The following is a 12,094-nucleotide window of genomic DNA, read 5'->3' on the forward strand; positions in this document are numbered from 1 at the left end:
GAGGATTTGAAAATAGATTCCACTACAACCCCTCCACCCCAACCCAGCTACTCCTCCACTATAGCAACTCCTTTGAAGCTCCGATAACAAAGGACAATCGTCCACGCTTCTCGTGAAATATAAAGGAAAAACTCTCATAAATGATCATTAGAGGAAAGCATTCCCTGTGTAGATTTTCCCATTCATTTTCCACCATCAACGTGAGAACAAACAAATCTCTAATTGCGGGGAAAACAAGTGAAAAATTAGTGTCAGCAGGAAAATATTTCTTTTTTGAAAAAAATTCCCTGAACACCGCAAATTTCGCATAAAGCAAAGTTTATTTCACACAATTTTCGGCACCAACAATTTTCGCATTCGTCAGCAAGACAAACAAATCCCCTTTCCCCGCTTAGCTTGTGTTTTCTCCTCGGAAAAGGCAGCCACGGCATCTTATCCTGTGGAAGAACAAGAGCATTGTTAGATGGAAAATTGGCAAGTTGTGGACAGAATGGAGGAAAATTGAAACGTTAACGAGACGTCACATTGCATTTTGTGATTAAATGAAGCACGAAATGAAGATGTGGGACATGGTTGTTGATTGACAAAGCTCTCAATGCGGAGGAAATACGCCGAAGGGGTTTCTGTAAGATTGATTGATATTTCAATGCACACGAGAATTTTAATTGGTGAATTAAAAGTCATTCTGTCAGGAATTTTATCACATAATAGCTCTAGAAGATGCTCTACCAAATTGTTTGGTAGAGAATAAAGACTATTAAAATCATAAAGAAAATCATGTTTTTTAATCTGTGAAAAGCTTTGCAATCTTGTCAGATTTTTTTCATCTAATATTAGCCGTTTGAATTTAATTTCATAAGTATTTGACAAATGTTTGAAGAAATTTTAAATGATAGAAATGAAACAACAAAAGTAGGAATAAATGTCAAGCGTTAGAAGAAACGTCAGATGTTAGAAAAGAAACGAAAAACTTTAGAATAAATTTTAAACGCTAAATAAAACGTTAGAATAGATGGTAGGAAGTTAGAGTAAATGTCAAACGCTCGAATGAATTTCCAATATTAGAATAAACTTCAAAGGTTAGATAAAAAACGACAAACGTTGGAAAATATGTCAAACATTCAAATAAATGTCAAACGGTAGAAAAGATGTCAAAAGTGTAAATAAACGTCAAACGTTCAAAAAATGTCAAACGTTCAAATTATGTCAAACATTCAAATAAATATCATACGGTATAAAAGATGTCAAAGGTGTAAATAAACCTCAAACGTTCAAAAAATGTCATACGTTCAAATTATGTCAAACATTCAAACAAATGTCAAACGTTAGAAGAAACATAAAATATTAGAAAACAAATGACAAGCTATAGAAAACGCCGCTTTTACTGACTGTCACCTGTTAAAAATATATAATAACATGAATTGAATAAGACAAATAAGCTTTTCTTACATCCTATATTAATTGAATGCAAACAAATAGAAAGACTGTACGTCTGAAATAAATAAATAAATAACAGAAAAAATGAATGAAAGATAGACAGCAAGATGTCGCCAAGCTAAATTGTAGCAATTTTAGGCATGGGCAAGTGTCCAAATTTGATTAAATCGTCGTTAAGTTCCGTTGAAATTAGATGAAATTTATTTCAATTTCCACAGAACGTCCATGATTTATAAGTGCGATGCGATGTAATTTCATCGGGATGAGTTGGGAAAAACGGCTTGTCTAATCTATTTTTCAACTCACCACACATTTCCACGGAGGTGTGCAATGTGCGGGAAAATAATATATGTATGTATGTGATAGGGAGAGTGTGAGGGAGATTGGTGGAAATTGCAGGAATATCTCTCTCTATGGACTATTTTTCGCGATTAGTTATTGCTGATCATTAATTTTTTTTCACCGCCCTCGTTGGAGTTTCTGATAACGATATTCCCGGGTTTTCCCAGCACACATACCGAGCACTGCAGGGTGCTGTGAGATATGCGAAAATTTTCCCACCCTGGGGATTTACCATTCTCATTCCCAAAACTCATTGATTTCCCGGTACAATCTGGAAAATATTTCGTAGGTGATGTCACATTTAATTTTTCCACGCGCCGTCATTTTCACACCCGCGCGGGAAAATTCTCGCGCGAAATCTGGCAGGAAAATCTCCCAAGGGGGATTGCTGTATGGGAAGAAGAACGCGTACGAAAAGAACAGATGGAGGGGAATTTGTTTAGAAAATTCCACGCAACAATGAAAACATTGCCGCACGGAAGACCCCACATTTGGCCTGCCCACCCACACCAATTAATAATTAATTCGCCAATAAATTCCGCCAGTTGTAATCCCATTTTCTCATCCGAACACGCGTCCAACAGATCTCTCGCTCTACGTTGTGTGATGTTCTCCCGAAACAATCATTCACATTGATTGATGAACTAATTGCAACTCCATGCATCATTGACTTCCATATGAACCTGGGTATGTGGTGCACCATAGCTCATTTAATTCAAAATCATCCGCAAATGGACATGAATTGCAAATAGTGCAATTTTGATATTTATTTGAATTTATAGCAAAAGTCAGTTTAGAATTGCATTCAAAATTTTAGATTTCAAAATTAAAATTGATTTATTTATTTTGAAAGGAAAATTTGATTAAACTATCAAATTCTATTTGGAGCATTATGAAAAACCCTTTATGCAATATTAACGCGAGAGCATAAAATATCATAAAATCAATATGCAGATGTGGGGAGGCATGATCGTAAAATACGTATTACTCGTAATAATTTATAAAGCTCGTTATGCTTTACAAAACACATCCAAAGTCACAAAGAAAAACAAGCAAATTTAAGCTTAACTTTTAAACATAAAATCCGATTGATTGGGTATTCTCTTGATAATATTCAATTCAAACTATGGCAAACATTTAGCAAGAAGATGCTTCAAAGAGAAATATTTATCTACAGCAAAGATTCTACTTTTCCTCTGCATTTGCCTTGAGATAAGAATTCCCGAAGCTACATGTGATACTTTATGTATTAGTCTAGGTATGCAAAGGAGAACGGACGTCCTTATATTGGCTCCAACTTCCTTTGAAAATTATTAACAAGTTATTCAGACATTCAGTCAAGACTGAATGTCTGGGATCTTTTAGTTTTTCCATAAATTCTTATTTTAAGCTTTGACGAAAAAAGCTTTTCTTTACTAAAGAAAAGAAAATGATTTTCTCATTGATTTTATGTATATCCCAACAAACCATTGATAGTTGCCTAAACGTTGCGCGGAGTTACATTTACTACAATGCAACCATGTCTAACGGTATATATCTGCGTTGCCTCGAAGTAGATGGTCAATAGATATCTGCGTTGCCGCAACTAGTTGCCTCAACGTTGCAAAACTCTGAAATATCCTTTCTCGTATACCGTCTCGCAACTAAAATTTTTTGAAACAAAAATGTTTCAAAAAATATTTCAAAACATTCCGCTGTCATAAATGGAGGGAAATATGGTACACGCCCATAATAATCATATGGCGTCCATATTCCCATCATAATAAATGACAAACTCTAATGGATAATTTATATTATTTAATAATAGAGTTTTTAGATTTTTTCCAAATGAAAAAAAATATGCCATGCGGTTCTACCGTCATGAAATCGCCTCAAAGGAACTTAAATGATGCTCCCATCTCAATTTTCTTAATTTTTTTTTACCGAAAAAAATTTTTTTTAGGGGTCAAAAATTTAATTTTTTTTAATTAATTATTTAAACACAAGTAATGCACCCAACTATCCCTAAGAAAGCCTTCCCACATCATTTTGGGCTCCCAATTGCTCGGAATAATGAAATAAAAATCAACTTTTTTATGCCGTCGGCCATGTTAGACATTTTTTGCAACTCTGAGGCAACGATGCAGCAACCTTTGCAATAACGTTGTAAAATGATTCGGTAGCAACCCACCAGGGCGGCGCTAGTTTTGCTGTTTGTAAACATAAATGAAAGAGACAGACTCATTTTTTTCTATTCCACTCTCTGTCTGTTTTATGTTATTTCTCGCGGTAGACGCGCCCCTTGCGGTGAAAGGCGCAACATAGGCACAAAATGAGCTTGGGTTGCGGCAGCATACCCTGATGCAACGTTTAGGCAACTAAATAAATCTATATAATAAAGAAAGGTCTCTCTAAAATTTCGTTCCTGTTCATCTATGCATTTCTACACCGTTGGACCGATCGCGATGAAATTTGGTACAGAGACTACTGATACCAGGCGGTTTTTACCAACGGCATTCATTTTCCCCCCAAGCCCCCCTTCACATAGCCCCCATATAAAAATCACGCTTTTTTGACTACTTTTTGAAATTGGCGCCATAAATGGTGTGTGAAATTCACTTTTTCCCTTTGAAATATCTGTTGGAGGTTTTTGCGTGGCCCATCTATCTATCTATCTATATAATAAAGAAAGGTCTCTCTAAAATTTCGTTCCTGTTCATCTATGCATTTCTACACCGTTGGTCCAATCGCGATGAAATTTGGTACAGAGACTCCTGATACCAGGCGGTTTTTACCAACGACATTCATTTTCCCCCCAGAGCCCCCCTTCACATAGCCCCCATATAAAAATCACGCTTTTTTGACTACTTTTTGAATCTGGCGCCATAAATGTTGTGTGAAATTCACTTTTTCCCTTTGAAATATCTGTTGGAGGTTTTTGCGTGGCCCATCTATCTTCTTCTTCTTCTTCTATATAATAAAGAAAGGTCTCTCTAAAATTTCGTTCCTGTTCATCTATGCATTTCTACACCGTTGGTCCGATCGCGATGAAATTTGGTACAGAGACTCCTGATACCAGGCGGTTTTTACCAACGACATTCATTTTCCCCCCAGAGCCCCCCTTCACATAGCCCCCATATAAAAATCACGCTTTTTTGACTACTTTTTGAATCTGGCGCCATAAATGTTGTGTGAAATTCACTTTTTCCCTTTGAAATATCTGTTGGAGGTTTTTGCGTGGCCCATCTATCTATATAATAAAGAAAGGTCTCTCTAAAATTTCGTTCCTGTTCATCTATGCATTTCTACACCGTTGGTCCGATCGCGATGAAATTTGGTACAGAGACTCCTGATACCAGGCGGTTTTTACCAACGAATACATTTTCTATTGGACTTTTTTCATCTCAATTATTTTCTCTATATAAAATTTGCGCGAAGCGCAACAAATCCCCGCGAAGCGGGGCGAGGTAAATTGGAGCGAAGCGACAATTTACCTCGTTATCTATATAATAAAGAAAGGTCTCTCTAAAATTTCGTTCCTGTTCAGCTATGCATTTCTACACCGTTGGTCCGATCGTGATGAAATTTGGTACAGAGACTACTGATACCAGGCGGTTTTTACCAACGGCACTCATTTTCCCCCCAGAGCCCCCCTTCACATAGCCCCCATATAAAAATCACGCTTTTTTGACTACTTTTTGAATCTGGCGCCATAAATGTTGTGTGAAATTCACTTTTTCCCTTTGAAATATCTGTTGGAGGTTTTTGCGTGGCCCATCTATCTATATAATAAAGAAAGGTCTCTCTAAAATTTCGTTCCTGTTCATCTATGCATTTCTACACCGTTGGTCCGATCGCGATGAAATTTGGTACAGAGACTCCTGATACCAGGCGGTTTTTACCAACGAATACATTTTCTATTGGACTTTTTTCATCTCAATTATTTTCTCTATATAAAATTTGCGCGAAGCGCAACAAATCCCCGCGAAGCGGGGCGAGGTAAATTGGAGCGAAGCGACAATTTACCTCGTTATCTATATAATAAAGAAAGGTCTCTCTAAAATTTCGTTCCTGTTCAGCTATGCATTTCTACACCGTTGGTCCGATCGTGATGAAATTTGGTACAGAGACTACTGATACCAGGCGGTTTTTACCAACGGCACTCATTTTCCCCCCAGAGCCCCCCTTCATATAGCCCCCATATAAAATTCATGCTATTTTGACTACTTTTTGAATTTTGCGCCAAAAATGTTGTGTGAAATTCACTTTTTCCCTTTGAAATATCTGTTGGAGGTTTTTGCGTGGCCCATCTATATAATAAAGAAAGGTCTCTCAAAAATATGGTGTCTGTTCAGCTATGCATTTCTACACCGTTGGTCCGATCGTGATGAAATTTGGTACAGAGACTACTGATACCAGGCGGTTTTTACCAACGGCACTCATTTTCCCCCCAGAGCCCCCCTTCATATAGCCCCCATATAAAATTCATGCTATTTTGACTACTTTTTGAATTTTGCGCCAAAAATGTTGTGTGAAATTCACTTTTTCCCTTTGAAATATCTGTTGGAGGTTTTTGCGTGGCCCATCTATATAATAAAGAAAGGTCTCTCAAAAATATGGTGTCTGTTCAGCTATGCATTTCTACACCGTTGGTCCGATCGTGATGAAATTTGGTACAGAGACTACTGATACCAGGCGATTGTTACCAACGAATACATTTTCTATTGGACTTTTTTCATCTCAATTATTTTCTCTATATAAAATTTGCGCGAAGCGCAACAAATCCCCGCGAAGCGGGGCGAGGTAAATTGGAGCGAAGCGACAATTTACCTCGTATTTAATAAAATTAACAATTTTTGATAAATTATCAATAAAAAATTATTATTTTAGGGATAAGTAATGCATAAAACTCATTTAGAGTCCAAAAAAACTTAAATTTCAAGGAAAATTTGTTCTCTTTCGAATTTTTATTGCAACTAGCGCAACGTTGATATATACTTTCCTGCAACTATTTTCTAAGTGATTTTTTCAAAGTTAATTATTTTGCTTAAAATTCAGATTTTAGTGTGTTTTTAGGTAAATTATTCTTTCAGAAGTTGTAGAAAAGACTTTAGAATGCAAAAACACTTAAATTTTTCAAGTTATTAAAATAATAAAGAAAATCTTGCAACTTTGGCAACATCGCGATAAAGTATACTGCATCGTTTTCCATGCAACCATATTCGCAACTTTAGCAACTAAGAAGTAAACTCTCTTGCAACGTTGCTTCAGAGTTTCCAAAGTTAAAGTTGCAAGGTGTTTGCTGGGTAACGCAATCGAGCTTTTAACGGAGACATCTTCTCAATTCTCCATTTATCCCCTTAACCTTTGGAATGCGGAGGCCTTGGTAGTTACGTAGAATGCGAAGGTGGGGTCGTTGAACGACTCCAAAAAGAAGGCCAATTTTCTCCCAAACTATACAACCTGGAGTTGTCGGATTAGTGCCTATAGATTCCTTATATAGTCCTGTTGCACCCTGCACCACAAATTCGCCGCCCTAAAATACTTAGAAGGAGATATTAGGGAAAAACATTTTTCAATCATTTTTCACAATTTATTTTTGAGAAATTTGCCAAGAAACTGCAATTTTTTTTTCACTCTTCCCCACATTCCCCTCACTTCCCGCAATGTGATAAATGGCAATATTTCTCGAATATTCTTTATTGTTTTGCACATTTATATTGTAACGAGATTGGGGTACCGTCAGGACGATCAGGACATTTGGGGGTAAAAGCCACAACACAATTATCTCAAGTGCGTCAACCTTTATTGCGGGTACTGTCCAACGGTCATTTATTCAAATTCTCCTCTAATCGCGCCGTCTCACTCGCCAAATGCCGGAAGGGCGTAAATTACTGAGAGGCGACTTACGTGCGTGCGTGACTGGCAGGGCTTCACTGGGGCCTCCACATGAGGTAGGAGGGTTCCCATTCCTTCAGCGTGGCGTCTATGGGGCGTCGAGGGGACGTAACCCTCGAAGACCATGCGGGCGCATCCGGGCGTTGTCAGTGGCCAGTAGAAATGCTCCAAAGTCGGGCCAGGAGAGCTGGTGGCCAGGCGACGCATCTCCGTGGGGAGTGCCAGGTCGCACGGGGGCGCTTCCATCACTCGGTGGCAGAATGGGACGTCCGGAGGTTGTGCGAAAGGCGTCGGTGGGGACGTCGCAGCTGTGCCTCGTAGACGCCGGGAGTTTGAGGCATCTCCACGGCGGACAGACGCATTGGGGGCGTCAGAGGAAGGAATTGGGTCCTCTTCCATGGGCACAAAGCACGGGGGCGCTTCCACAGCCCCCACAGTGGCACACACGGCACGGCAATTGTGTACTCGGCACTCTCACTTGGCACAAAGAGGCACCGTTTAGCATGGTGCACTCTTTTATCGCCGATCCCCACTTCTCACATCCAACAGGAACCGTTGGGACTTTGGTGCCTCACGTAACACTGCTCCCGCGTGAGAATTGGCCGTCCCGGCCAACAATTTAGGCATCAATCCGAGATGTTTTGCGTGTCTCAAAGTCCCACGAAGACAAATGCTGCGGGTGTCCTGAAGTGTGTGCGTGGGTGGCGTCTTGGCGATGTCCTGACCGCCTGTACGGGCGAGCGGTCACTACCCCACACCTGACACCAGTGTAACGAGATTGGGGTACCGTCAGGACGATCAGGACATTTGGGGGTAAAAGCCACAACACAATTATCTCAAGTGCGTCAACCTTTATTGCGGGTACTGTCCAACGGTCATTTATTCAAATTCTCCTCTAATCGCGCCGTCTCACTCGCCAAATGCCGGAAGGGCGTAAATTACTGAGAGGCGACTTACGTGCGTGCGTGACTGGCAGGGCTTCACTGGGGCCTCCACATGAGGTAGGAGGGTTCCCATTCCTTCAGCGTGGCGTCTATGGGGCGTCGAGGGGACGTAACCCTCGAAGACCATGCGGGCGCATCCGGGCGTTGTCAGTGGCCAGTAGAAATGCTCCAAAGTCGGGCCAGGAGAGCTGGTGGCCAGGCGACGCATCTCCGTGGGGAGTGCCAGGTCGCACGGGGGCGCTTCCATCACTCGGTGGCAGAATGGGACGTCCGGAGGTTGTGCGAAAGGCGTCGGTGGGGACGTCGCAGCTGTGCCTCGTAGACGCCGGGAGTTTGAGGCATCTCCACGGCGGACAGACGCATTGGGGGCGTCAGAGGAAGGAATTGGGTCCTCTTCCATGGGCACAAAGCACGGGGGCGCTTCCACAGCCCCCACAGTGGCACACACGGCACGGCAATTGTGTACTCGGCACTCTCACTTGGCACAAAGAGGCACCGTTTAGCATGGTGCACTCTTTTATCGCCGATCCCCACTTCTCACATCCAACAGGAACCGTTGGGACTTTGGTGCCTCACGTAACAATATGCTTCTAATTATGTTTTATGTTGTTTATGCTCTAAAAAATTTTCCGCAGCATGACCGTTACACCAATTTTTGAATTCTCTTCTTCTACATTTTTCTTAATAACTTTTCTTGTGGTGGACGGATTGAGCTGAAATTTTTACACAACCTCCTCAGATAACCAAAGAACTTATTTCCAAAAGATGGGAATGGTATCTTTTATATTTATGGAGATATAACACGAAATATAGCGCTGGGGTCGTTCAACGACCCCGCTCCGCATTCCAAGGGTTAATGCACTAAACTTTCAATCGTACGAGAGCAATAAGACGACATTTTCCATGCCAATATTGTCCTCGAAAAATTTGCATGACTAAATCTTTGAATTTCCGTGAAGGATTCGTTGTGCAAAGTCTGAAATTGCAGAGCAGTTCAAATTGAGTACATCGTGCAAAGAGCAAAAACCACACTTTGTCGTTGACGTTAGCAAAATTTGTGCATGCTTTCCTGCCAAAAAGACATGAATCACTCAAGAAATTGTGGGATGCTGAAGCGGCGAGGAAAGACGATGTTGCTGCCACCACGGGAAAACATTAAAGGCACCGTGACAAAGTGCAGGTGCAAAAGCAAATTCGCATCGTGAATACAGAGAGATGGTTGTCGCCGGAATTAGAGACGCACCTTTTGCATTCTATATATCTAATTTTATCACACATCCAACAGCGAGGAAGTTGGTACTTTTTTTTTGCGCAATTAGTCATTGAAGTTAGCTTATTGATGAACATGGATGTATGTTGTGTTAACACCCCCCTTCAGGTTAACAATCACATAAAACAGTGCGCAATACATTATAAAAGCGATCAAATGTAAATAATTGTTCGACAGGCTGAATCAACAATGATAAATGGGATTGAAAGCTCTCTCGCTCGCCCCCCAGGAAAGCTCGATTGGTACGAGGTGAAAAGACAAACATGCCACGTAATGGCGAATTAGTGAAATAATTGAGCCATTAAAATGTTTTTATTCCTGTCACAAATAACTCTTGAAATTCCGATCATGTGTTACGAATTAGAATCTTCTGCGTCATTTTCCGCCACTATTGTGGGTGGTTTTTGTGTAAATTAATTCTCTCGTGAAAATGAAAAGGTACATATATGCGATGATAGCAAACGGAAATGATGCAAAGATTGGGTTGGGTTGGATTGATGACGATCCATGTCAAAAATTATTATATATAAAATTTTTTTTTGTGAATCTCACGTTCCTATAATAATGAATCTAATCAAAGTAAATTTATAAAACTGCTAGAAATTTATTTAAAATAACGTAACATATGAAATTTCTTGTAGTTTTGGGTTTTTCTTTCCTTATAATTTTATCTTGTTTGCATATATTTTTCAACAAAACTGCAGTAATTGTTTAAAACTGCTAGAAAACTAATTAAATTAGTGTTAAGTCAAACATGCTATGTGTATGAAATTGTATGAGACTTTTGGTTATTTTTTACATATATATGTATGTATAAGCTTCTACTACATTAATTATCTAAAACTGCTAGAAAATCATCAAAATTGTACGAAACATAATTTAATTTTATATAACATGAACATTCCTATAATTTTAATTTTTTTATATTCAATTAGTATATAAAAATTAAAGAACTCAACTGCAGTAATTAAGTAAAACTGCTAGAAAATTATCAAAGCTTTTCATTTAGTAAAACGTGATTTTGTTGTAATTTTGAGACTTTCCCTTCATTTAATTAATCAGTAATATCTAAGAATCTCCATTTCAGTGATTATCTAAAACTGCTAGAAAACTCAAGCCTTACATAAAAAGTGAATCTGGGGTAAAACATGCAATTTCTATGTCACATACGTACCTAAATTGTTTACCTAAAACTGCTAGAAATTTGTTACACTGTTTCTTTCGAGTTCAAATTAATTTCTTTTTAATTTAGAAAATCAATTTTGAAACTTTTTGATCAGCTAAACTCTTATAAAGTATTTATAAAGCAAAATACGCACAAGAATTTTAATTAATGACATATATTTCTTACATTAATGACATTTCTTGAATTTTTGACACAAAACTTAAATAAAAAAGAACACCTGGCGCCTCCACTGCACAATAGGCGCATCAGTGGCAAGGTGAATGAATTAAATGGATTTTTCGATGACGCAGGAAGAGAAGCAATAATTCAGAGTGATGAATCCCAAAATAACTCACCCAATTGATTTCCGGTGCGATTTTCCGTCATCATTGAAAGTGTGTGATTCCTCTTTGGTGGGCTCTCAATGGTGTATTTGGCGACACAATGACTATCCAAAAGCATTTTGAGCCTCAATCGACACCCAATGGTGCGTGGCAATATCCTGAGTTTTTCATTTGATGTAAAACCCATCTCACAGTCCCACGCGTTGAAGAATCATTCTGGTCAAATTCATGGCAAATTGCTGAGAGAGTTTTAAAAAAAATTGTACAAAATAATTGAACGCGATGGAACAAAAGGATTCCAAGCTATGAAAGCAAACATTACATTCTTTTGAATGATTTTTTGTGATTTATTTTTTTTTTTTTTTTGGAGTTAATGAAGGAAAAATCATCTGGCGATACATGTGATTGGAAATTAAAGCTAGATGTCGCCACATGTAGTAATCCGGGACACAGCTAAATTTATTTGAAGTTAACGTGTGAGTTTGATGAAGTTTCATAATCCTTCCTACATTTTCAACTCACAGGGATCGTAATTTAAATTCAGCAGCTTAACTATGATTCTTGTAAATATGTAGTAGAGACAGAGAGAAACTATGTTGAAACTAAGTTTATCGAATAATTTAGCTATATTGCAAATGAGGAGCAATCTGAAATTGCGGGCAATCAATGTGCATTGAGCGCGAATGTTGTGGCAAACATGGAATAATTATGCAAA

At 38.9% G+C, this 12,094-nt stretch overlaps 5 protein-coding genes across 50 annotated transcripts in view; 1 reads left to right on the top strand and 4 right to left on the bottom strand.

The window, feature by feature from the left end:
- LOC129792365 (transient receptor potential cation channel subfamily A member 1) overlaps window positions 1-12,094 on the bottom strand; it is a 1,125,827-nt gene that overhangs the window by 402,846 nt on the left and 710,887 nt on the right. The gene's annotated exons all lie outside the window — the stretch shown is intronic.
- The window catches only part of LOC129792430 (PIH1 domain-containing protein 2), a 927,269-nt gene that overhangs the window by 402,846 nt on the left and 512,329 nt on the right, over window positions 1-12,094 (bottom strand). The gene's annotated exons all lie outside the window — the stretch shown is intronic.
- Window positions 1-12,094, top strand: part of LOC129792352 (sorbin and SH3 domain-containing protein 1) — a 102,888-nt gene that overhangs the window by 51,202 nt on the left and 39,592 nt on the right. The gene's annotated exons all lie outside the window — the stretch shown is intronic.
- On the bottom strand, window positions 237-8,055 carry LOC129792460 (uncharacterized). Of its 2 annotated transcripts, none has more exons than XM_055831528.1 (2): window positions 7,669-8,055; window positions 237-437 (listed from the first exon to the last, which is right to left on the bottom strand). In XM_055831528.1, exons 1-2 carry the CDS (start codon window positions 8,053-8,055, stop codon window positions 252-254), a joined length of 573 nt encoding a protein of 190 aa, XP_055687503.1. In that variant the 3' UTR covers window positions 237-251. The 2 variants fall into 2 exon arrangements, with proteins under 2 accessions (XP_055687503.1, XP_055687504.1); XM_055831529.1 differs by lacking the exon at window positions 237-437 and adding an exon at window positions 7,514-7,575.
- Window positions 7,548-9,000, bottom strand: LOC129792468 (uncharacterized). Its single transcript, XM_055831540.1, has 2 exons — window positions 8,614-9,000; window positions 7,548-8,520 (listed from the first exon to the last, which is right to left on the bottom strand). The coding sequence occupies exons 1-2, from the start codon at window positions 8,998-9,000 to the stop codon at window positions 8,509-8,511; spliced, it is 399 nt and encodes a 132-aa protein (XP_055687515.1). The 3' UTR covers window positions 7,548-8,508.

The sequence above is a fragment of the Lutzomyia longipalpis genome, chromosome 3 (genome assembly GCF_024334085.1).
Source record: "Lutzomyia longipalpis isolate SR_M1_2022 chromosome 3, ASM2433408v1".
In the NCBI taxonomy this organism is placed as follows: Eukaryota; Metazoa; Arthropoda; class Insecta; order Diptera; family Psychodidae; genus Lutzomyia; species Lutzomyia longipalpis.

Excerpts from the sequence above, each read along its gene's own strand:
- LOC129792460 (XM_055831528.1), bottom strand. The coding sequence starts at position 8,055 with ATGGAAGAGGACCCAATTCCTTCCTCTGACGCCCCCAATGCGTCTGTC. Across the intron at positions 438-7,668 it reads CCTGCCAGTCACGCACGCAC|GATAAGATGCCGTGGCTGCC; the intron begins GTAAGTCGCCTC and ends GTTCTTCCACAG.
- LOC129792468 (XM_055831540.1), bottom strand. The coding sequence starts at position 9,000 with ATGGAAGAGGACCCAATTCCTTCCTCTGACGCCCCCAATGCGTCTGTC.